Source organism: Hippopotamus amphibius, chromosome 2, assembly GCF_030028045.1.
Source record: "Hippopotamus amphibius kiboko isolate mHipAmp2 chromosome 2, mHipAmp2.hap2, whole genome shotgun sequence".
Taxonomy (NCBI): Eukaryota; Metazoa; Chordata; class Mammalia; order Artiodactyla; family Hippopotamidae; genus Hippopotamus; species Hippopotamus amphibius.
The window spans coordinates 22,511,140-22,536,757 of record NC_080187.1 but is presented as its reverse complement, the minus strand read 5'-3'; the positions used below and the strand labels follow the sequence as shown (position 1 = coordinate 22,536,757).

At 39.6% G+C, this 25,618-nt stretch overlaps 1 protein-coding gene across 1 annotated transcript in view; it reads right to left on the bottom strand.

The window, feature by feature from the left end:
- SUSD1 (sushi domain containing 1) overlaps positions 1 to 25,618 on the bottom strand; it is a 123,433-nt gene that overhangs the window by 45,023 nt on the left and 52,792 nt on the right. Inside the window, exons 7-10 of the mRNA XM_057723478.1 lie at positions 24,174 to 24,271; positions 23,368 to 23,554; positions 16,522 to 16,631; positions 12,529 to 12,721 (exon numbers count right to left, since the gene is read on the bottom strand). Coding sequence (XP_057579461.1) covers positions 12,529 to 12,721; positions 16,522 to 16,631; positions 23,368 to 23,554; positions 24,174 to 24,271 — 588 coding nt within the window. The remainder of the gene's footprint in view (positions 1 to 12,528; positions 12,722 to 16,521; positions 16,632 to 23,367; positions 23,555 to 24,173; positions 24,272 to 25,618) is intronic.

Genomic DNA, 25,618 nt, shown 5'->3' with positions numbered 1-25,618 from the left:
AACTGTCCTTCATTCAGTGACAGAAGAAGACATCTTATTAACCCTCCCAAACGACCAATTCTGTCTGTGGAATTAATAAACAAAAGGAGTGTTCATTTAAAAACAGAAACATAAAATTATAATCAAAACATTTCTGCTTGTGAAAAACACTTAAAAAAAAACAAACACAAAATGGGGGGGGGGGCGTGCCTGTAAGACAATAAGCAAATAAATATTCTCAAACAAGCATTTGGAATATAAAGAAAACACCTGAGTTAGAAGTTCAAAAACTAAGAACAGAATGAACAAAAAGCAGGAAGGAAATGAAACACAAGTGACTGAATTCAGGAAAAAAGCAAAGGAAAAGACAAAATCACATCAGAAATAAGGACTAAATTTCATGGTGCCCAAAGAAGCATAGAATATAAATGTATTGAAGAAATACAGGAAAACAACCAAAAAGAATAAAACTAAGATAAAAAGTAAAAAGTATCAAAAATAAAGTGGTTGACATGGAATATAGGCAAACACCCAACATACGTATAAAGTCTCTAAAGAAGAAAAACATGGAAGCAGAAAAAATATTTAAAACTGTAACATAGCCTTACAAAAATAAAAAGACCTGAATATAAATACTGAAAGGATGCACCAGATACCTGAGAAAGCTCACCCAGAGCAATCACCCCTAAGACTTAGCTAAATAAAACTATTAGACTTCAAAGATAAAGACAAAATCCTCAGCATCTCCACTCAAAGAAATAAACAAATAGGATCCAAAGGCAAAAGAATTAGGGTGCACAGACTTCTCAAAAGCTACATAAAAAAGCAACAAAAGAAGTTAATTTTAAGGAAATTCCAATCAAGAAAGTGTAGATCGATTTTTATATCCAGCTACACTATCTTTCAAGTATCAAGATCATAAAGAAACAGTTTTAAACATGCACAAACTCAGGGAATATTGTACTCTTGAGTAATCTACTAGAAGATGAGCTTTACCCAAGAGGTAACTGAGGAAACTTCAGTAAAAAGACTTATGGTGAGCATCTGATATATTAAATTGTAAATCTAGACTAAAATAAAGGTGGGGCAAGGTGGAAGGATAAAATATAAACAGTATATGTTCTGATAAAGTAGAAATAATGCAACTGAAAAATTGGGAGGAGAAGGAATAGAGAAAAAGGAAAATAGAATACACTAGTTTGAATATTATATAGGCAATAAATGGAATTAATACTATGCCATTAAAAACTTACAAACCAGATGCTGAAAAGTTAAATAAGAGAACAGAGACAGGGCATTTTAAGAAGGTACAAAGTTAACTATTAGGAAAAAAAAAGAAATATATATATGACATATATACATGCTATATATAACATATATTATGCATGTACAATAGCAAAGAAAACATCACATAGGAAAGAAATACAGAAAGTACAACATAATACATATAGTTGTTATAACATGAAATAATATGGCAGAGTTGAGTCCAAATATATCAGTCTTATCAATAACTGTAAATGGACTGAGCTTACCCATTAAAAAATTAAGAATTTTTTCAATTTTTCTCACAAGATCCAACTATATGCTATATATTAGAGGGAAATGTGAAACAAAGTGATTCAAAAAAGCTAAAATAAAGCAATGGACAATAGTATAGCAGACAAATGGAAACCATAAGAAAGTAGGGGTTGTAAAACTGATATAAGTAGAGTTCAAGTCAAAAAGCATTATGAGAAAGGATGCTTTTTAATGGAAAAACCCACAACTCGCAACGAAGACAAACTGCAACCACTTTTATAAAGAAAAAGAAAGCATATAGTAAATACAAGAGCAGAAATTAATGATGTAGAGCAAAAGTAGAAAATGTTTTCTATGGAGGGTCAGATAGTAAATATTTTAGGTTTTCTGGACCTGATGGTTCTGTCATAACTACTCAATCCTGCCTTTGTAGCACAAAAGCAGCCACAGACAATATGTAAATAAATGGTTTGGCTGTGTAACAATAAAACTTTATTATAAAAACAGGAGACAAACCAGATTTAGCCTATAGGCCATCGTTTCCTAATCCCTGATGTGGAGGGGAAAAAAACAGTAGATCTAATTAATAAAACAAAATCTTGGCTTTTTGAAATGCTAATCAAAATAGACAAACTGCTAGCTAACAACCTAGAAAAAAGAAACAAAGTCAAGTAAAGGGAGAAATAATCTTTGAAATAAAAGAAAATTCAAAAAGTTAAATGAAAGTACTATGCAGACCACTATGTAAATAAATTGTGAAAACATATAAAATGGATAATTCCTGATACAGTTTACCAAAACTGTCCCCATTAGACATAAAAAGCTTAAACAGAGCAATTTCCATAGCAAAAATTGAGAAAGTTATCAAAGAACTACCACAGAAAATCCCCATACCCAGACTATTACACAGGGGAATTCTACCAAACCACCTGAGACCAGATAGTCCAAATGCTACATGAATTGTAATGATGAAGGAAACCTTCCAAATTCTTTTTATGAAACAAGGAAAATACTAACGTCTAAACCTGACAAGGATAGTGCAAAATAAGACGGAAAACTATAAACCCACATTACTTGTGAATATTGGCATAAAAATACTCAAGAAAATATTAGCAAACAGAACCCAATGCCATATAAGAATACACCATGATCAAGTGGGATTTATTTCAGGAAGGGAGAGGGAGAGAGAAAGAACAATAGAGAAATCTGAAATTATATCAAATTAAAGTCACAAGGAAATGAAATAAAAAAGAACATCTTGTAGTTAGCTTTCCTTTGCATTATGTTCACAGATAGAGTAGACTAAGAAGCAAGTAGTCTTTGATTTCAGCCGAGGAGATAGTCTTGGAGCCTCTCTGTCTATACACATGATTAGAATATGGTGGCCCTGAAAAGAATGAGGTGAAGCCACTGCCTCTAGAGCCATTTAAAACCCATTTAGTGATGGGCTCCAATTCCAAATAACTTATTCATCTTTACCCCCATGGGTATGGGTCTACCTAGCTGAGTCTACAATGTCATTATCTTATGAAGAACAACCATTTACTTTCCTCATTTTTGGCATATTATAGATGACTGGATATTCCATACAAAATATATGACAATATCTGGCTTGGCCAACTGCAAGTATGACTTTTTCAGGCTGATGGTTTATGAGAAGCAGGCTAACTTCAGACATAACTTTTCCACTACAGAATACTGTTACAATATTTATCATTTTGTAGAAAAATATCAGAAATAGTGTTAAATTATTTATGGTCTTTATTATCTTTTGTGTGGACTTCGATTCTGTGAACAGGAATCAGTTATGGGGAAAGTTTTATAAAGGTCCCCATAGATCTCAAATTAGGCACACTCTTAGAAAACCTGCCATCATAAGCCACCTCATCAGTTAGGCGCTCTACCAGGGAATAGAGGGGAAAATGGTCTGTTCCTCTTCTTTAGGTTTTTTTTTTTTTTAACTTACCAACACTGTTTTAGAAGTAACTAAATGCACGCAATCCTCTGCTAAAGAGAATAGAAAAACCAGTATTCTCTTAGTCATAAATGATAGGGTTTTAAAACCTCTAATTAGGAGCAGTCTAAATAGACAGTTGGTTTTGCAAGGTAAATATTGTCAGAAAGAATGGCTACAAATCAACTATTTTGAAAGCAAAGTTACTATTTTTATAACCCCTCTATAGCTCTATAAATAGTGGTATCATTTTATTATCCTTTGGTTGTCTTTGATGTACATTTCACAGTTTGTTTTAGAAGGATGTAACATTGTTCAAAGTTGGGAGTTTGTTATTTTGTTGAAAGTTTTCTTAAGACAAATTTGGTATCTAGTTACAACTACCATGAGATTTTCAAGCTAAAAGGGTGTGATCATATTATACAGAGAGGAATTGGGATTCAACTATGAAGAAGCAGATTCACACAATTCCCTAGGGAGCTCAGCTCCCTAGGCTCGGCTCTGCCTTCTGACGGAGGTGGCCAGCCTTTTTTCAGGCACTGGTTCTTGTTATTCAACTGGCAACACAGACCAACTGCTCCCCTGGTACGGATGAGAGTCGTCTGAAGCATGACGGCCCCATCGTTTACCAAATCTGAGTTGAGAGGAACAATATTTAGGAAACATTGCCTGAAATACATGGACTCCAGTCATTCCTCCAAATAATCTAAAATAACCTAATCCTACCCCTGCATCAAGCCAGATCAGCAGAACACAGGCATTTCTAAGGCATCTTTCCTTGCCACCCCACAATGAATTGTGCTTTCCTAAAATATAATGAGCCATGTTGAGGGATGATGTAAGAAACAGCATCATAAAATCCTCATAAAATTCTGCTCATACATTGCACTATTTATGAAACTCACGGAATCAGAAATTCCTATCTGATTGTGGTGTTGAAAATAATTGTACTTCTCCCAAAAAACACTGCTTTGTTGTAACCTTATGGATAATGTAATGGTTCCCTTTTCTGACTGGATGGGTTGAAAACTTAAACCTAAATATGTGAGCCACTAACAAACAAGTAAATAGGTTATAAGAATATGAACTATTCTTAGCCTTATTCTGACATCTTTTTCTGTGTCTCTGACTTTGTTTTCATGCTTCTTTAGGTTACCTATTTATTTTCTTTTATTTTATATACCTATGCAGGTCACTTATAGTCCTTCCTAGAAAAAAAGATGGGATATAAACTAAAAATTTTGTTTAAAAAAATCTATATTTAATATTAATGTAATAAATCACAAAGGAAAAGATCAATAGATTGGATTGCATAGAAACCTAAAATTTTTATATGTCAAAAACACCATAAAGAGAATTAAAAGAAATGATAAAACAGGAGAAATATTTGACACAAATAATTTGACACAAATAGTAAACTCTTACTATATGAATAAGTTGTCTATTAATAATAACACAAAATTGAATAGACAAATGAAATAATGATGGTAAATAAATCAGTCAAGAAATTTGGATGTTGAAATAAATGAATTTGAAGGAACTTAAAATTGCTTTCCTAACATAGAGTCCTACAACTAGAATGAACCTTTCCTGATCACCCCTCTAACATTACAGACGTCATGTGTGTTAAAGGCTGCTATTATTTACCTGTTTTCTCATTTTTATAAAAGACAATTTTGACCTCTCTCCACTCCCTACTCACTAATCCTCAAGGAATGAACAGTAAATATGCAATCTGACAGGTAAGAAGGAGACTACTATTCCTTGGGTCACATTTCCTAATGGGTGCAGTTCATATATTACAGGTCACTGCCCCAAAAAGATTCAGATCCTTGCTCTCTGGGACCTGCCTGTGTGTCTCCAGCCTCCAAGAGGTGAGTAACCGGTCTCTGGCCACTCCCTCTCCTTAGATCTTCAGCCTGACGCTGGGTGGGTAAGCCAGGCAAGGTCCCTGGGCAGATCCAACTGCCCATACTTCCAGGGGGAGAGAGAGTAGGAAACCCCACTTGGCCACATATTTAAGCCTCATTCTCCACTATAACTTTTAGTACTAGAAACTGTGCTGGGGGTAATCCCTGGGAACTCGCTCCAGCAATAAAGTTGATAATTTACTTCTCATTTGTCAGTCTGCGGGAAGGAAGGGTAAGATTCAGTCTCTTCTACCTGCGACATGTGAATACACTGATTGGGACTCTGAGTTTATATAAAGACAAGAGCTGCCACAGGGGAGCAAGGCACCAATGGAGGTTCTCGGTCTCTATAGCTGGAATAGCAAGAATAGATGAGGTAGATATTCAATTACCAGGAAAACTTTTTTTTTTTTTTTTTTTTGGTCTTTCTCTTTATCAGGTCTTTTCTTTCAAGTGAGGGCTTTAAATTGCCCAGAAGTAGCTAAGGTCTATGTGGTTAGAGCAGTGCTGCTCCAAATATGGACTGGTAGGATCAACAAGGCCTTGGAACTTGCTAGAAATGAAAATTTGGGGCCCCCACTCCAGGCCTGCTGAATTGGAACCTCTAGCATGGGGCCCAGGGACCTGTGCTTTAATAAGCTCTTTAAGTGATTCTTTGTTCACTGAAGTTTGAGAAGCACAAAATCTCTTAGTGGGAGATTCTGATAGATTTCAGAGAGCATTTGTGGGAGCCTGACGTTAGCAGACAACAGGAGATTCGCTGTCCCAAATTCTGGAGATTCGCTGTCCCAAATTCTGTCCCTCTTTGCCTTGTTCAGAAGAAAGGGATCTGAGAAAAGACTGAACCCATGGTTTGTCTACAGGCTCAGGAGTCACCCCAACACCACAGGCTCTCAAATTGCCCTGGATTGTTTTACAGGGCCCCAGACTGAGGATTCCTCACCAGGGATTCTTCTTGAGTGGAAGAGGATAAAATCCAGTGGGATCATTACAAACTCAAGTGCTTGGAAGAACTCATAAAAGGCGTATACCTAGAACCCTCTGTTTCTAAACATGAGATTTGCCCAGCCTCTGAAAAAGGAATGAAATCAGTTTACCAAAACAAGTTTTGATCTTGCAGATGGGACAAGATTAGGAAAGAATGGAATAAAGTGAAGGAAAGCACACTAAGGAGGAGAAGAAAATTTGAAATCATATTTAGCCCAGCTAGAAAACTATGACAAGGAAAAGGAGATATACCCAAATATAACTGCTCTAAAGAGACTAGAAAAGGTAACAATATTTACTAGGTCAGGGAAGTAGCTGAAAAATCATAAAAGAGAAGAAAAAAGGGACTATTTTGGAGAACAAACTAAAATGACCCACCCCCCCAAGGGTACCAAGAGTCAGGTATTATTCTATCAAGAAGGATCATGTTACAGTTTTAAATATGGAATCCAGAGTACCATTAATGGAGAATTCTTCAATAACTGGAGTCATGGTACTATGTAGTTCCAGAAAATGTGGACATATTTAAAAAGAGAAAGACTAGAAAGATCAGTGTAGAATTCTTCAGGTATCATTAAATGAATTTCAAGGTGACATTGCTCTTACAGATGAAACAGCAGGTATAGCACAGGCTTCCTTATAGGAAGAAACGCAAGGATTTACAACTTGAAAAGAAAGAACAGAAAAGCAGAGATGTGTTACGGAGGATGCAGGGAGCATGACCCTTGACCAGGCCCAGGCTGAGGTTATAGGCTGAACTGAATAAAAATAAATACCTCCTAACAAAAGGGAAGGTGGGGACAACAATCAAGATGGCGGAGCAGGAGGACGTGCGCTCACTCCCTCTTGCAAGAGCACCGGAATTACACCTAACTGCTGAACAACCATTGACAGAAAGACACTGGAACTCGCCAAAAAAACCACCCCACATCCAGAGACAAAGGAGAAGCTGCAATGAGACGGTAGGAGGGGCGCAACCACGTTAAAATCAAATCCCATGAATGCTGGGGGGGTGACTCACAGCTGGAGAACAGTTACACCGCAGAAGTCCACCCACTGAAGTGAGGGTTCTGAGCCCCACGTCAGGCTTCCCAACCTGGGGGTCCAGCAATGGAAGAAGGCATCCCCAGAGAATCAGACTCTGAAAGCCAGCGGGATTTGATTGCAGGACCTCCACAGGACTGGGGGAAACACAGACTCCACGCTTGGAGGGCACACAAAAAAGTGTGCTCACCAGGACCCAGGGGGAAGGAGCAGTGACCCCATAGGAGACTGAACCAGACCTACCTGCTGGTGTTGGGGGGTTGCCTGCAGAGGTGGGGGGGCAGCTGTGGCTCACCGAGGAGACAGGGGCACTAGTGGCAGGGGTTCTGGGAAGTGCTCATTGGTGTGAGCCCTCCCAGAGTCTGCCATGAGCCCCACCAAAGAGCCTGTAAGCTCCAGGGCTGGGTAGCCTCAGGCCAAACAACCAAAAAGGTGGAAAACAGCCCCACCCATTGGCAGACAAGCAGATTAGAGTTTCACTGAGCTCCGCCCACCTAGCCCAACCCACCATCAGTCCCTCCCATCAGGAAGCATCCACGAGCCTCCTAGATAGCTTCCTCCACAAGAGGGCAGACAGCAGAATCAGGCGGTATCAGCAGTATTTTGTCTTGTGGAACTGAAAACCACAGCCACAGAAAGACAGAGAAAATGAAAAAGCAGAGGACTTTGTACCAGATGAAGGGACAGATAAAACTCCAGAAAAACAACTAAATGAAGAGGAGATAGGCACCCTTCCAGAAAAAGAATTCAGAATAATGATGGTGAGGATGATCCAGGACTTTGAAAAAAGACTGGATGCAAAGATTGAAAAGTTGCAAGAAAAGTTTACCAAAGACCTAGAAGAATTAAAGAACAAACAAACAGAGATATGCAACACAATAACTGAAATGAAAATTACACTAGAAGGAACCAACAGCAGATTAACTGAGGCAGAAGGGTGAATAAGTGAGCTGGAAGACAGAATGGTGATAATCACTGATGTGGAAAAGAATAAAGAAAAAAGAATGAAAAGAACTGAAGACAGACTAAGAGACCCCTGGGACAACGTTAAACACACCAACATTCGCATTATAGGGGTCCCAGAAGGAGAAGAGAGAGAGAAAGGACCCGAGAAAATACTGGGAGAGATTATAGTTGAAAACTTCCCTAACATGGGAAAGGAAATAGCTACCCAAGTCCAGGAAGTGCAGAGAGTCCCAGGCAGGATAAACCCAAGGAGAAACACGCCAAGACATATAGTAGTCAAACTGACAAAAATTAAAGGCAGAGAAAAGTTATCAAAAGGGAAGGTGCACAGAATTTATTTGAACACTGGGTGAACGTGGCATCATTCTCGCTCTATGGAGACCTCGCAGGCAGAAACAAAAGTAATATGTTAGGAGAACAAAAATCTAAGTGTGAAAACAAAAAGGAAATGTAGAGAAGGAAAGTACTAAGATCTAGCAAAAGGTATTAGCCAGGCCTGGGGATGAAGAAGGAACAGAAACGGCTGGCACGGAAGGTTGAAAGCCTGCTGGAGCCGTAGGAATACCTGGAACACTGGAGGATTCTCTCTCCCGATGCATAAAAGGAAATGGTTGGCAGGAAGAAATGCTTCGGTTCCCATCAAGGAAGCACAAGCAGTTTAAGTCTCAGAAATTCAGTTCTAAGGAAAGGTGGGGCTTGGGTGAAAAACCACTAAAACTAGCAGACTTCCTGGACCTCACTAGACCAGCGAATACACAGGTTCCTGAAACTCCACAAGCATCTCAAGGATCAGCTGAGGGTAATTCTCCAGGGAAGACAAGGGAAACCTCCTAACCAGGAAGCAGGACTCAGAAGCAAGGTATTCAATAATAGGAAGCCACGTTGCTCAGAATTAAAACAATTCTTGGGATCTTTCTGGGGATACAGAAATTCTGAGAAAAGAGCAGGAAATTGGGAGTGTGAAGGGGGCATGCAAGACAATGCATTTCTTTCTTCCTTTTTTTGCTTTTAGTTAAATGTGAGTTTATTGCAGTACTTTTCTCCCCACTTGGCATGTTCCCTCTTTTTTTTTTTTATTGTGGTATAGTTAATTTACAATGTTGTGTTAGTTTCAAGTGTACAGCAGTGATTCAGGTAATATTATATATATACACGTCGATATACAAATATATGTAAATATACATATATATATTCAGATTCTTTTCCATTATAGGTTATTACAAGATATCAAGTATAGTTCCTGTGCTATACAGCAGGTTCTTGTTGTTTACCTACCTTAGACATAGTAGTGTGTATATGTTAATCCCAAACTCCTAATTTATCTCTCCCCCTTGCCCCCCTCCTCGCTACTCCCCCTTGGCAACCATAAGTTTGTTTTCCATGTCCATAAGTCCATTTCTGTTTAAGACAATGCACTTCACTTGACGAGTTTCCTGCTATAAATATGGAATGTCCTGCTCACAAAGAATGGAGGCTCTTTCACTACACAGATCAAGATCTTCAGCAATGGTGGAGGGCAGATAGAAACAGGGCTCAAAGGAGAATTGAAAATAAAAGGTTCTAAATACTTGGGATAGACACCAAGAAAGACCTGGAACCACCATTGGCAAAGTTCCAAAATTTTCAGAGAGAGTAGATTTGCTTCCCCCACAAGATGGGAAGTCTGGTGTCAGGTTGAATCCAATTAACCTCATGAGAAGAGATTCCCCAAATTAAGTTGAAATTCACAGGGGGTGGACTTCAGACTGCTTGGTAACCTATAGAGGCTGACACATCACATGCTAGATTATACTCACTACTGATAATTTGAGGTCCACCTTGCGAAGGAGAAGGTAATGATAGTCTCACTTTCTGAACTTGACACCATGGCCCCCTCATTATACTCAAGCTAGAGACCTCATCTCCTACCACTTTCTCCAGCTTACTCTGCGCCAGCCACACGGGCTCCCTGGATGTTCCCAGAACATGCCAAAGACATGCCTGTCACTTGGTGTCCCCCTCACTTCCTTCAGACCTGTGCTTACAGGTCTCTTTATAATAGAGGCCTTCCCTGACCATCAACTGCCACTCCCTTTGCCGAGCTCTATTCTCCATCTCACCACTTAGTCCCACCTAACATATGATATATTTCCTTACTTATCTATTTCCTCTCCAACCTCCTGACTCCAACCCCATGACAGCTGAGACTGTTTTAGCACTGCTACACTGTCAGCTCTCTGTGTCAGCTCTGCCTGACACACAGTAGATTAAAAAACGAACATCTATTAAATGAATGCATTTACACACCCACGGCCTTTGAAGTTTTTGCTCATGGTCCAAGGTTGACAAAAGCGAGGTGGGTCTGGACGGACATGCACTAGGTTCTAGGAACCAAATTTTTCTTTTTTTCTTTTTAAGCACTAAATATTTAGTAAAAAAAAGCAGTAGATGCACTGATTAAAAATGAGGGCCCTGGAGCCAGGCTGCCTGTGTTCAAACCCCAGGTGCACCTCTCACTAGGTGTGTGATCTCTGGCTTAACTTCTCTCTGCCTCACGACCGTCGTCTGTAAAATACGAATAACAGTCCTGCCTTCCTCAGAAGGTTGGGTAGGTTTGGGTTGACCCAAGGACAGCACTCTGAACAATGCCTGGACATCTTCAGTGCTCAATAAGCAAAACTGCTCTTCTTGTCACCATCATTATGACATACTAGGAACCGTTCCAAATATTTTATTTGTATTACGTCACGTAACAAATCACTCAGAAGGTAACTGAGGCCCAGGTGCAAGAAAAACATATCTAATCTAATCCATCGGCTTTTTTTAAATTGAGGTGAAGTTCACACAACATAAAATTAACCACTTTAAAGTATACAATTCAATGATATTTAGTACATTCACAGTGTTGTACAACTATCACATAACTTTGCTTTTCTAAGTTTTGTGTCTCTGGGACTCACGCTGAGAAATGGGAAAATGAAACTTGGAGTAAGATTCATTCAACTTTGGAGGTACCTAAGAAGTAACATCTATTATAAAACAAGATTTCTAGGATGTAACAGCTAGAACACACTCTCTGTCTCAGGGAGGCCACTCTGACGGAGGCTTATTAGCAGAGAAAACGCGGAGGAGGAAAGAACCTGGGACTTGAGCGACTTTACACGTTAATTTACAAGGATGGATGGGTGTTATTTTTAGACTTTCTTTTCTCTGAGGATTTAACAGTTGGAGGAAATGCATATTCAAATTGTGAGCATTATGTTATAGCCGGAAATGTACGTGGGGGCTAGATTTATGCTGTCATGAGGTATCTATCGTGCAACCTCTGCTGATACAAGGCATAATCGGAGATGAAAAATAGAATAAAGAGTGAATTTTCAGCCTTCGGTGCAGCGTGGCTCTCATTTATGTCTATTATATTTCAGAGCCTTCCAAGTACAAAGACCAAAGTGCCCACTCCTGACCCACAAAGATCAATGGGTGAACAGGATAAAGGCCTCAGGAAGGTAAGAGCAAGACCTATCTTATTCTACTGTTTTCCTTCAAAGGGGGCAGCCTCCCTGCCTACTTGCCCATAAAATTGTCGGTTAAACCCAACTGATGAAAGAACAAAAGAAATTGTAGAGACTTCTGCACCCCTCGCCACTAGGGAGCGCTGTGGAGCTGACGCAGCCGCCGCCATTTGGCTTCCTCACAAGCCACAGGGGAAGGAGCCTGATCTGCTTTAGGCCACTGTTCTCTGTGTCGGGTTAATGTGCTCTTACGAGGCCCAGTCAGGAGGCCTCTTTGTCCTACCGGTGCCCGACACAGTGCAAGTCACACTTCTGATCTCTTGGAACGTGGTTCTGGTTGCCCATAATGACCACCCTTAGGGTTCAGCTGTCTTAAATTTCAGGTGAGAGGTAGGAAGCCTTACAGTATTCTCAATCCATCACTCCTAGGGAGCCCTAAGTAAAGCAGTCCACTCCTCGTCTGTACTCTCTCTGAGCCAGAACCCCTGTGGGGGAGGAGAGAGGTGGTAAGATTCAGGGACCTTGCGCCCCAGACAACGTTGGTAGTTTGTTAGAACTAGAATCAGGTCTCTCGACTCCAAGGCTAGCATTCCTTATGCTAGCCCATCTTGTACAGTTCAATACACAACAATTGAACTTGTTGTCTTGAGATACCAAACAGAAAGACATCCACACCCACCTGCTCGTGCGGTTGTTACCGTTATTTGCACCGAGGGCTGCTCGGGAGATCCCAGGAGGGTGACATTCACTGTGTAATCAGTTGCCGGATACAGATCTAAACACACCACTGCAGTTTGTTCCCTCGTTGTGAAGTTAAATGATGTTGCGTGATAAAAATTATTCAGATACCGCCTTTGACCTAGAACTTTAAACTGTCATGAAATTAAAAGAAAGGGATGCATTAAATTTGGCTTGCGGATGTCTAGACTTATAAGCAAAATGGAAAGAAAGCAAGAAGTTTCTTTCTACTTGTCCTCACCCACATAGAATTATTTTTAATACAAGAGCAAGCTAAACTGGGCAGGAACTTTACAAAGCTACGCTGCCTACCCTGTTCAACCTCCCCCTCAATAAGACTAAGCTTAAAATGCATAACTACATCTCAGATGGACAAAATGTTGGGCTATTCTAAAGTAATCCCTTGGGCCTACCCAGGTGAAGGAGACTGCAGCAGAGTTACTGGGCAAAATTCTTTTAATTTCTTTTCATTCATAAGGAATCCATAGATAAACCTCAGGGAACAGACTTTTTACACTTTTATGAGGACTACCCAGAATTATGCATTCAAAGCAACTGAGCCATGGTACTTCACTACTGAGCCTTCCTATTAGGGCTCTGGAAAAGAGTTTCTGGTTCACGGAGTCATCACACACACTGTTAACCCAATAACACTTTAACCACTGCCAACTCAAGCTGTATGTATAATATAAGGACTTATAAAGGAAAAAAACATGTGACGGTCCCAGAAGTAATATGATCAGCCCTTGATCAACCAATGTGCTTTAGCTGGATGTACATATTTTTAGTGTTTCCATTGATGCTTGCGTCATTGGCTGTTCCACCCTCTACCCTTCCTCATCACTGTCATTTTTCCACAGTCATCCAAGACCCTGGCTCTTTGGGAGACTCTCCTCTCCCCCATTTCCTAGCATTCTCTTGGGTAACATAAAGGTCCTTATAAATAAGCCATCAAAACTTGGCCTCAGAGTTCCTTGAGTTCAGTGCTGTGACGTTCCTCCACTCCACTTCAGCTACCCATAGCCACAGCCACATCCTAGACTGTGTTCTCCTCTGAGCTGCTCCACCAAGATCTTGCATCCCCTATTCTTCTGGGCCATTTGCTCCCACTCTGTCTGATCTCTCAGGAAACCCCCCGAGATTTCCTCACTCAAGATTTTCTACCAATATTTGAACACCCCCATCCTCATCTTCCCCACCTATCTCAGATACTATTGTCTGTCACTTTCACCATTCTTTGCCTGATACCCTCAACACCCTTGCCCCTTTGTTCGCAGTTTCACCCGTTCTTGAAAACTCAAAGCACTGAGCTGATCCAGATGCTTAACTTCACACCACGTCTGCATTCAGATGGCTGCCATCTGCTGGAGAAAAACCTCACAACTATGGAGGCTGCATTTCTATACAAAGTCAGTCTCATCCTAAACTACATGTAGTTCAGTCTATAAACAAAAAATTACTTTCTAGTTAACAAATTTTGAATCACACTGTCTGTACAATTTTATAATACAGTCCTTTTATTTAACAACATATTATAAAGTTTTTCTCTATCCTTAATTCATTCAAATACATAGAGTCCCTGTTATTTGCCAGCCAGAGTATCCAGTGTTGGGTATACAATGGTAAATAAGATATGGGTCCGAACCTCAGGGAACTCACAGGTAAGTCTCCAGGCAAATAAAATACCCAGGGATGAGTGTTATAATACATGAGGCTGGAGGAGAAGCCAGGAGGGACTCCTGACCCTCCTCTCTGGGGATCAAGGAAGCCTTCCTCATCCTAATTGTGGACAGAAGGAGAAATTACCATTAAGCAGGTGAGTTGGGGATGTGAAAAGTCAGGGTAGGAAAAACAATTCAGAGCAGGGACAGCGTGTTGGGGAGGAGCTCAATGAAGGCCTCCCACCAGGGAGATGAGGGAGCTGAGCACTAAAGGATGAGCAGGAGTTAGCCAGGTATGGTATGGGAGGGAAGGGCTTTGCAGGTAGGAGAGTTACATACGTGAAGACAGTGCTAAAGGGAGCACAGGAAGCTTGTCGGTGGGTACAGGGCCCAGAGCTTAGAGAGTAGATGAGCCCTGAAGAAATCAACTTAGGAGTCTTCACCATGCAGACAGCCAAGGAAGTCAAGAGGATGAGCAAGTCACCCGAAGACAGGTATAGGAGGACAAGAGAACAGGGAAGGCACAACCTGGGGGTAATCAAATTTAAGGGACAGACAGAGGAAGGGAATCTCGTGAAGGAGACTGAGAGGGCTCAAACCAACAAGAGAAAAAAAGACCATTTCAACGGGAATATTGGTCCACAGGAGCCAGTGTTGTCCAGTGGGGAGCAGAAGATGTTTCATGTCTGCTTAGTGTTCTATCCGATGAGTGTATGATTATTATTAAACCAAATCCCTGTTGATGGACATTTAAGTTGTCTCCAATTTCCCCTATTATAAATAAAGCTTCAGAGAACAGTTTAATCTTTCTGTGTATGTCCGAATAATTAATTATAGTACACTTCTGAAAATTTATTGGTAGATCCTAACTAATAACTATTTCAGAAAAATCATGCCAATTTAAGTGCCGACAGCTGTGTGTAACAGAATTTGCTCCAAGTTTATAGAAAAATCATGGGATCTCATAGTTTAACTTTTTCGAGGCTTAACGTGCTCATGTGCATTTTGGCAGAATGTATGTTCTCTTTTGCAAACTGCCTTTGAAAGTTCACTTCTTTCCAATGGATTTGTTAAGAGTGTTTCACTTAATCTTTGTCTGGCATTACAAAATAACAGTTTTTTAAATTGAACTCTTTAATCATTTTAGTGCAGGACACAAAGTAAGAATCATTTATCTTCTTAACACCAAGTCGTTAACCAATTGTCCCAGAATCATTTATTTCTGTATTCATTTGAAAAATTATCTTTATTTTATATTAAATTATTTGGCTACCGGAATATATTTCTAGATCCAGTGTGCTTTCCAATATGAAAATTTGAATATCTCTTGCACCTGCTCAAAATCCTTCAGTGCCTCCACACAGACATCAAAATAAGATGCAAGCTTGAAAGCACAGGATACAAGGATGATTGCGCCACTGCTCTGATTTTTGCCTCATCTCCTCCTATTCCCTCTTGCCTTCTCTGTTCTCCAAGAGAGCCACATTCTGGATTAACCAATAAGCTACTTGCGCACAGTGCTCTTCTTCACGTCATCCAACATCTTTGATCTGGTTAATCCCTACTTACTGTCTATGACTCAGCACCGTTTTTGCTTTTTGTTAAAAAAGAAAAAATTGTACCTGGACATATATATACATATATACAACCTCCTATTCCATTTATTTACTTTTTATCAAAGCCCTCATTCTATCATATCGTAGTTGTCTGTTTACTTGCATGCTTATATTGATTCGAATCAGAACCTCCAGGTACTAATACATGATATTCTTTGGGTAAATGGTTAATGAATTAATTCTAATTTAATACTTACTTAGTCTACTCTCCAGCAGATGATTTGCTAGGCACTAAAAATGATACAAAAATAACAGATCTCAGTTCCTGCCTGAATATACTTATAATTTTACTTGAGACTTGTGATGTTTATAAATTCAAGTTAAATGAGGGCCAACAGCCCTGCAATAAGTTTCTTAAAAACCCACATCCAAGTGTGAACTTGATGACAAAATAAATTGCAACTATAAATGCATCAAAATAAAATATAATACATGTGAAATATGAGAGAAAAAGATAGCAAATCACCCAGCATAGTGTCTTCCATCAATTTAGTCCCTCACTTGCAGCAACCTCACATCCATCTCCAGAAATAAAAATCAAAAAATCTAGAAGTTCACTCCATTAGTGTTTTTAAATACTCTGGATCCCCACTTGGAGAGCACCCAAATTTTTAAGTGACACAATTCATTAACGAATAGCATAAGAGATCTTCTTACATGGTACATTCGTTCTGATCCAACTTTCCTAGAATGCCTGTTCAATTTCAAACAAGCTTCATTAAATATTGAAATATTGAAAATCCCGTCATCTTCTAAGAGCTCATCATCTAAAAGATAAGAGAGAACACAGGAAAGGTTGCATCATCTTAGCAAAACATACCATGGCCAAGAACAAGTGAAACTGAGAGTCACAGGGCATTTAACAGCAGAAGCATCAAATCTGGCTTCAAGTCCTGGCTCTACAACTTCTTTTTCTTTTTTATTTATTTATTTACTTATTTATTGGCTGCATTGGGTCTTCGTTGCTGCATGCGGGCTTCCTCTAGTTGCAGTGAGTGGGGGCTGCTCTTCATTGCGATGCACGGGCTTCTCATTATGGCAGCTTCTCTTGTTGCAGAGCACAGGCTCTAGGCATGTGGGCTTCAGTAGTTGTGGCACATGGGCTCAGCAGTTGTCGCTCATGGGCTCTAGAGAACAGGCTCAGTAATTGTGGCTCACAGGCTTAGTTGCTCCGCAGCATGTGGGATCTTCCCGAACCAGGGATTGAACCCGTGTCCTCTGCATCGGCAGGCGGATTCTTAAGCACTGCACCACCAGGGAAGTCCCTCTACAGCTTCTTAATTGCATGACCTCAGCTAAGTCACTCAACCCCTCTTGAACCTCAGTTTCCTTATTTGTGGAATCAAGTAATCAGGTTTGCTTTTCTTATATCACAGGCTGTTGAGTCAAATGAAATAATGCATATTTTAAAACTGTTGTAACCTAATAAGGCTAAGAGATTTTTAAAAAGTTAATTCTGTGACTTGGATGGTCCATAAGTAAAAAATATCATGAAGGTAAGTATATTGATAGCCAGAAAGTCTGAGAATAAGGAAAAAGCTGGATAAAAATCAAAGCTCAGGAATTAGAACTCTCAGAGCAGGTGTTTCTAACCTAAAAGATGACCATAAAGTAGATGACCAGGCAAGATGTTTGTTCTCACAACAGACAGTATTTCAAGAGGTACTCAGATGAGGCAGTAAAATAATGAGAGCAGACGTATTTCCATCACTACGTAGAAAAAAAGTCATTTCATGCCTCCTGCAGCCTAATTCATTCCTTCGATGTTCTATTTTCTTAATGCAGTTAAGAAGAAGAAGGAGAAAAAGGAGAAGGAGAAGGAGGGGGAGGGGAGGGGGGAGGGGAGGGGGAGGGGGAGGAGGAGAAGGAGAAGGAGAAGTTTATTACTAATGAACAAAAACCCACGAGAGTCTAGTAGTACCATGGCTAATTTTCAAGGAAAAGAAAATTTCCTAATGAACAAATTTTCTACAAATGAGAAAAAGTTTAAATGCCTAGCAGAGAGAAGCTTTTATAACTACCTTTCATGTGTATTTCTCCCATGGAAGTCTTTGCTACCTAAGTCATAAGGATAACAATAAATTCTTCTATTCAAAATCAGAATTGTCCAAAGCATTTTAAATATCATTGACATAGGCAGCACCAGGCAATTAGCCAGGAGAAAATATTCTTGGCTAGCTATAATTGGAAAATGTAAAAATATGGTCATGAGGAAGAATTTGAAGACCTGTCACGTGTGCTCTCTGTTATCGTCACAACTTGCATTTTCAAGGTTTCATGAGGACACAAACAAAAGTTGCCCCGTGTACACACATTTCTGAGGCATACCAAATATAAGGATGTGAGAAATACCACATACAGTACATGTCTGTACACAAACAGAACATAAAGCAGAAGTATTGTCTGCCAAATTCCCATCTCAATATGATTTGGCCACTTATACCCATTATAGTCTGAACACAAAGGCATCTGGCTCCCACTTCCCACCCCAACCCTGACAGAAGTGACTGAGAATAGTGAAAATGGGTCAAAATTTGCATCTGGGTTGGAAAGAAGGGTTGATTGCCATCCATAAGGCAGAAACGAAGATATTTCCGCTTAGCACAGTGTGGCAAAGAAAGACGCTGAGACCTCTGTGCAACATGCCTTCCAAGCAAAAGAGCAGGGTCCCAAAATCTCAAAGGAAGGAACAGGGGGAGACTGATCCTTGCCTCCAGCCCCCACTTGCATACCAATATTATCCAATAAAAAGTATGATCAAAGGGAATGCCATCCATTTTATTATGAGAGAAATATCAAACCTAAATAAAACTTTTATCTTCCAAGGATAAGTAATCTAAAAGGGAAGAGAAGAAAAAAAAGCCCATGAAATGATTCTACAAAGAAGAGGGAGATTGTGCCCAGAAGGCAAAGAATGAACACTGCTGAAAAAAAAATATTGAGCAAAATAATGGTAAAATTCAGCAACATCTGTTTCAGTAAAAAATTTAAAAGATGGATTCAAACAGATAAAGGATGAGATGGTAAGAGAATGTGATAGCAGAGAGGAAACTGGCTGAGAGAGGCAGAAATAAAAAGGAAACTAGAAGAGACAAAAAGCAAAAGGAAATGAAAGTGCAACAACAGAATTTCAAGTGCATCAGAAATGTCAATTCATATATGCAGAAGTGTATATAGAGAGCAAACTTGCTATATACTCACAGAAGGCAGAGCGAAAAGGCATGGGTTATACAAAAGAGAAAATGGAAGACCAATGCACAGAGACAAGGAATTCCACATAGGAATATTTGAAAAGCAAAAACAAACAGACAAACAAAAACAATAAGCAGAGATTTCATAAAAGAAAATATTCCTAATGTGTAGACAGACTGAAATCTGAAGATCCAAAAACTCACAGGTTACTAGGAAAACTTCGTGAAAAACGTTAACATGTATATAACCCAAGACTGAGATTTCATGAGAGAGGATTTCTGTCTCATTCACTATTGAATTCCCAATGCCTGAAACAATGTCAAACACATAGCAAAGGTGGTCAATAAACATTTACCATGTGCATGAGTAAATGATTAAGGTCTTGAACATCACACATAAAGAAAGCTTCTATGACATCCAGGCCGAAAAATCAGATTGTCTACATAGGAATTTTTTTAAATCACACCTTCAAATTCCTCTTTCAAAACTTTAAATTCCCCAAGCCAATATGAAATGCCTTCAGAATTCTGACAACAAAGGTTTTGGCCCAAGGATTTTATCTTCAATCAAGCTCCCATTCACTTGTGAAGACATCAAAAGGATGTTCTTGGATAATCCTGGGCTCAGAGAGTATCCCATTCCTCAGTAAGAAGACAGAAATCACTGTGTAGAGAGAAAAATAAAAATACAGAGAAAAACAGAGACATTTTGGCATAAAAGAACTGGCAGTAAGCACTGAAACTATTAAAACATATACCTGTTTAATAATTATTATAAATATTGCAATAAATTAATATAAAAATGAATTCTTCAAAGATTTAGTTAAAGAATGTTAAAAATAATTGTTAAAATTAAATGTTAAAAATAATTGAAAATAAGAAGCTGGCCATAAAATGCTGTATTACGCCAATAACACAAGCAAAAGGGGAAGGCGTAAAAGGAAGTAAAAAATGTTAACTTCCTTATCTTATTGGGAGAGAAGTTAACATTATTTCAGTCTTAACACTGGCAATAAGAGAAACACACACTCAAAAATGGTTTTTTGTTTTTGTTTTTTAATGTGAAATGCAGAATAAAAGCAAAATCTATACTGTCTGAATCACTGAAAAAAGAAAATCAGTGCAGCAAAAAGAGAAAACAGTGGACATAGCAACGCAGCAAAAAAGAAAAAAGATAAAATTAAGATGACAGAAAAAAGGAAAACCATATCATAAACAACACTAATGTAAATTGCTTAACTATTACTTTTCTCAGAAAGGTTTGCAACATATGCAGTCTCCTAGAGTACATCTGTAGCAATGTTACCCAGATAGCTGTTAAGAAGAGCAAAACGGAGCAAAGGCATATCATGCAAATAGAGCACAAAGAAATCAAGAAAATCAGGGCAAAAAAAAAAATTAAACAAGCTAAAGTGAGCTACTTCTTAATAGTGAACATTAGAATCTGCAAGTAAGATATCAATCACGAACACAAATATCATAACATCAAAATGTGTGAAACAAAGCAATTAGAATTTCTCAGAGAAACTGAGAATGACAATCCAAGTAAGCAAAAAACAATAGGAACAACAAAAACAGAAGTCCTGAAAAACCTTACTACTAGAGTTCATTTAAGGCTAGATCTTATCTTACTTGCAAGCAAACACTCTACCTATTATCACAAAATTTTGCCAAATAGTAAGCCCCAAGAAAATGTCAATAAATCCCCCCCAAAGATACTAAACATAAAAAAAACTAGACATCAACAACGAAGTGTAAATGTTAAAATATTTTAAACCTACCACTTGATAACACACATAATTAATCCTTCAGTCAGTGGGGAAATCAAAATAGCAAGTATATAATGCTTTGAAAGTAAAAATAAAGAGAACATATATTAACACCCTCATAAATAATTCTTCGATCAAAGGAAAATCAGAATAGCAATTATACCATGTCTTGAAAGTAAAGATAAAGAGAACATGTATAAATGCCTAAGGAATTCTGCCAAAGTTCAAATCTGGAAGACAGAAAGAAGCACTGAAGACTTTCATTATCAAACAGAAAATAATGGAAATAAGTTGAACTATGCATTCAACTCAAGAATTTAGTAATAGAACAATATAATCAATTTAAGAGAATCAGGGAGAAGGAAATTTTTTTTAAAAGCGGGGTGAGGGGAGAAATTAATGAGATAGAAAAAGAAAAACAATTAAAAAACCCAAGAGATTGTTCTTTGGGGAAAAGAACAGTAATAAAGCAGACAAGCCTAAGCAAATTAAGGGTTAAAGAGAGAGAAACACAACACCAGGAATCAAAATAACCTGGGGTTACATAATCTGTAGCTTCAGAGGAGATGTAAACAAATATTCCATGTGACATGCTGCCAATATATTTAAAGTCACAACTAAATGGCCATTTTTAGGAAAGTATAAGTTAGAAAAATTGACAAGAAAATGTAAGAAACACAAACAGACCCCAAAAATCATAGAAGAAATGGACCAAGTTATCAAAGAATTATCTCCCGAAGAGGTGAAACAAATGATCTTATGAGCAAATGTGTCCAACTTTAAAGGAAGGGGATAATTCCAAAGTGATATAAACTTTTCCAGGATATAAAAAATACTGAAAACTTCCCAATTCACTTAAAGAGAACTGGCATAACGCTAATAATGAAAACAGATGTACAAGATCTAGAAGAGAATGACAAATCTTCAACAAGAGTGCATAAACAGGAAAGACAAAATTTGGGTAGATATAGAGTAAATGCAGAAACGTACCTTGTTTCCAATTAGGATAACTCAATATAAATCCCAATTCTCACTAGATTAACTTGCAAATTTAATCCAATTCCACTTAAAATTTCAGACAGAGGAAGGAGGCCTGGAGACATTAAAAAAACTCAGCCATGGTCACTCAACTCTTAAGCGGCAGAGTTAAGATGCAAATCCAGGTCTGTCTGACTCCAAAGACCATGCTTTTCCCAGCGGAAATTAACTTGACGAGGTTGAAGAGTATATTAGTAAAAACAGCTGTCATTCTGACTGAACAGAGGCAGATGAGTTTGGAGTCCTGGGATGATCTTTTAAAGAAGACATATTCCTAATAAATCCACAGTAGTTTATTGTTAACTTTGAACAACTTTCTCTAATTAGTTATGTTAATTTCACAATAATTTTCCCTACGTAGTATTTACTTAGAAATAAATCGTTTTGCTTTATTTATTTATACAAGTACCCTGAGACCTATTTTATATAATTTCATAGTTGGCTTGCTACTGTTGAGACTGGCAGGCTTCAATTATTTCTGCCAAATCCATGTTACTGCCTGGCAATGATAACTAAAGGTTGAGTGTTTTTAATCAGGACATCAAATAGCCAGTTGAGAACTACCTCAATTCATCCAAAATGATAAATGACACCAATGGCTTTTCAAGGTTTGCTTATTAGGAATTTAATTGGTCCTGACACCCCAAACCTGAATTATGGGAAAAAAAAAAAAAAACTTATTGTAATTGTCATGATGATATAAAAATCCATGTGATAACTATGTGCCTTGGGTTTTATTACAACCTCTTGTTTTTTTAATATTTATTTGGTTGTGCCGAGTCTCAGTTGTGGCAGGCAGTGTCCTTAGTTGTGGCATGCAAATTCTTATTTGTGGCATGCATGTGGAATCTAGTTCCCTGACCAGGGATCGAACCTGGGCCCCCTGCATTGGAAGCGCGGAGTCCTAACCTCTGCACCACCAGCGAAGTCCTTATTATGACTTCTTGAAGCTTCTTCCTGTTCACTCCTCTTTTCACCCAACATCTAACCTCCTGCATCCTAGGCCTGCCTTCCCCTCTCCACCTGCCCACTCTCAACTCAATTCCCCACCCCCAATCAGTCCTGGGGTCAGTTCCCATCCTGAAGCACAGCTCCTGGATCCGCCTCCCTGGCTCCTCCTTTTCTCACAGTCAAGAGTAAGAAATGACTTCTGAGCTTCTACCAAAGATAAGCCATGTGGCTACCCTCTGTTGCCTTGGATAACTGAAACGGACTGCATCATCACCTACTGTTCTCCTCTTTTAAATGCCTTCTTATTACCTTTCATATCAACCAGAGGACCCAACTGAGAATCAATACATCAGTGCCCATTCAGCCTGTCATCAGTTGGATAGGACTCTCTCCTACCAGACCCGCTCAAGTTCTGACTCCTGGAGCAATTAATCCCCCGGCTACAAATCTCAGAAAGCAATCGTGAACTCTCCCGACTGGTGGATTCTGAAGCACATGTCCCCACATCCCGCGCTTAGCATTTTCTGGGAGGAAATGAGACAGCCTCCACCTACCAGCTGTCTGGAACCCAACGATGGCTGGCACAGAGCGTCTGGGAGGGGCGGCTGAAATGTGCACGGTGTAGTTGGTGCCCTGGTACAGGTCTAGGCACACTTCTGGGGTCCCGTTGTCTGTGGTCAAATTAACTGTCTCCTCATGAACTGATGCCATTGGGTCCAACCGTTGTCCTCTTATGTATATCTTCGTGAGGGGGGAAGAGCAAAAGAACCCACCATGACTCCAGTTAAAACAACCATGTGAGATTTTGTGGCGCTGGAACCTACTCTCTTACCACTCCCTTTAACACTGCCCTGCTCAACCCAGGGGAGAGACACAGGGCAAACCTCTGCTATCGGGCAACGGATGATGACATCTGATCAGCCCAGTAACCCATAAACCCTGAGAAGTGACGTGAAATGAGTCTCTCTAGGGAGTGCCATCCTGCACTCAAATGACCAGCGATCAATGCAGGCAGACGCACCCTGAGACCCACTCGCTACATGCTGTCACAGAGGCAGCAGATGCTTCCGGGCTTGCTCCGGGGGAGTGAAATACAAGAGCTTGGAAACAAGCGATCACGTTGATGCCAAATATAAAGACATCCCACACACATACACCCTGGAGGATGACAAATATATTACACACAAAACGTAAAATAAAACAATCCAGCTATTTTAAAAATTCTGTTCACTTTTCAAAAGGACTATGGGATTGGAAAGCTACTAGATTGAGAAGCAATTCCGGAAGCAAGCCCCTCCAACTCTTATTCCCATGGGAACCATTTCTGCCCTGGCAGGAAAAAGGAGCTCACTTTACTTACCACATAAAAGATCCTGGAGTTTATTCTTCCTGGGTGTATTTGCCACCTCATACAGGTGTTATTAAACACTGACACGTCATTAATTTCTATGGTTATTTCTAAAATAGAAGAAGAGAGAGTCCACTCACAAAATGTATCAAGGGACTTTGGAAAAATCCTAACGGCTACCATGTTAGAGGGTATGACTTATGACTTAATTTATCTGCCCAGCTGGTCTCTCTGATCACCATTCATGCTCTGATTCAGAAACCAAATCAGTAATTCAAGCTATCCCAGGCCAATCAACCAATGTCACTTCATCATGAATCAGCTTGGCCCATTACCTGATTTGGAGGAAAAGGAAAGATTCCCGCTTCAGCATGGGTGAGAATTCCAACCTGTGATTGGTGTGACAGGCCACTGGATGCCACTGGCGTTCCACGCCTGTGGCATGGAAAGCAGCCCAGAGCTGAGCCCTGAATCTTTCCCTGCAGCTACACAGGTAAGATCAGCTTCCGGCTTCCTCATCCCACCTGGCTGACGGAGCGTTCTTATTTCCAGGTCACTGCTGTTCCCCAGAGGGAGATGACGTGCATCCCCACACAGGGCCATTCCTCAGGAGCAGCCCACCGGGATAAACTAAACACATTCTCCACAAGGTCCCTGGAAACTTCTGGGGCTCCTTTAACTGACACTATTTAATCCTGCCTTCTCAGGTAGCCACTGATTCCTTCAAGTTGTTCTGCTTCTTTTATATATTCTGTGTGTATTTCACGTAATCAATTTGGCAATGTAGGGAACAGCACTAGTGCCTTGGTTCCTGAGGTAACACAGTTTCCAGTGAACCTAGTCAGTCACCTAGGAAGTTGTTCGGATGGGAAGGGGGCAAGGATTTCGTTTTTTATCTAGTTAACAACTGCCCTGCAGACAAGTAAAACCATTTTTACTTGCAGTTGACATACTCTTGTATGTAAAAAATCCTAAGGAATTCACACACACACACACACACGCACACTTAAAGCTAAGAAAGGAGTTCAGCCAGGTTGCAGGATACAAGGTCAATGTACAAAAAACAAGTGTATTTCTGTCCTCTAGCAAGGAACAATCCAAAAATGAAATTTAGAAAAATTTCACTCAGCATCAAAAGGAATAAAATTCCCTCAAGATAGAAGTTACCAAGCTATCACCTCTGGAGGAGGGAATCATTGTCTCACCAAATAGGAATATTCCTCAGCCCAAATTCAAGCTTCCCCAATGACTCAGACATCCCTTGTGGATGTTTGAGAACCTCTCAGCCTCTCCCGTTCGTTGTTCCAGCCCTGCATGGGCTTTGACAACATGACCCTGTCTTGTCTCTTATGCTGGGCTTCCCTGCTGCACACCCGAGTGCATGCGACCGCGAAGTGGGGGGAATCAACAACTCCTGGGGGACAGGAGGTGCTGGATAGATCTGCCCCTTATCTTTC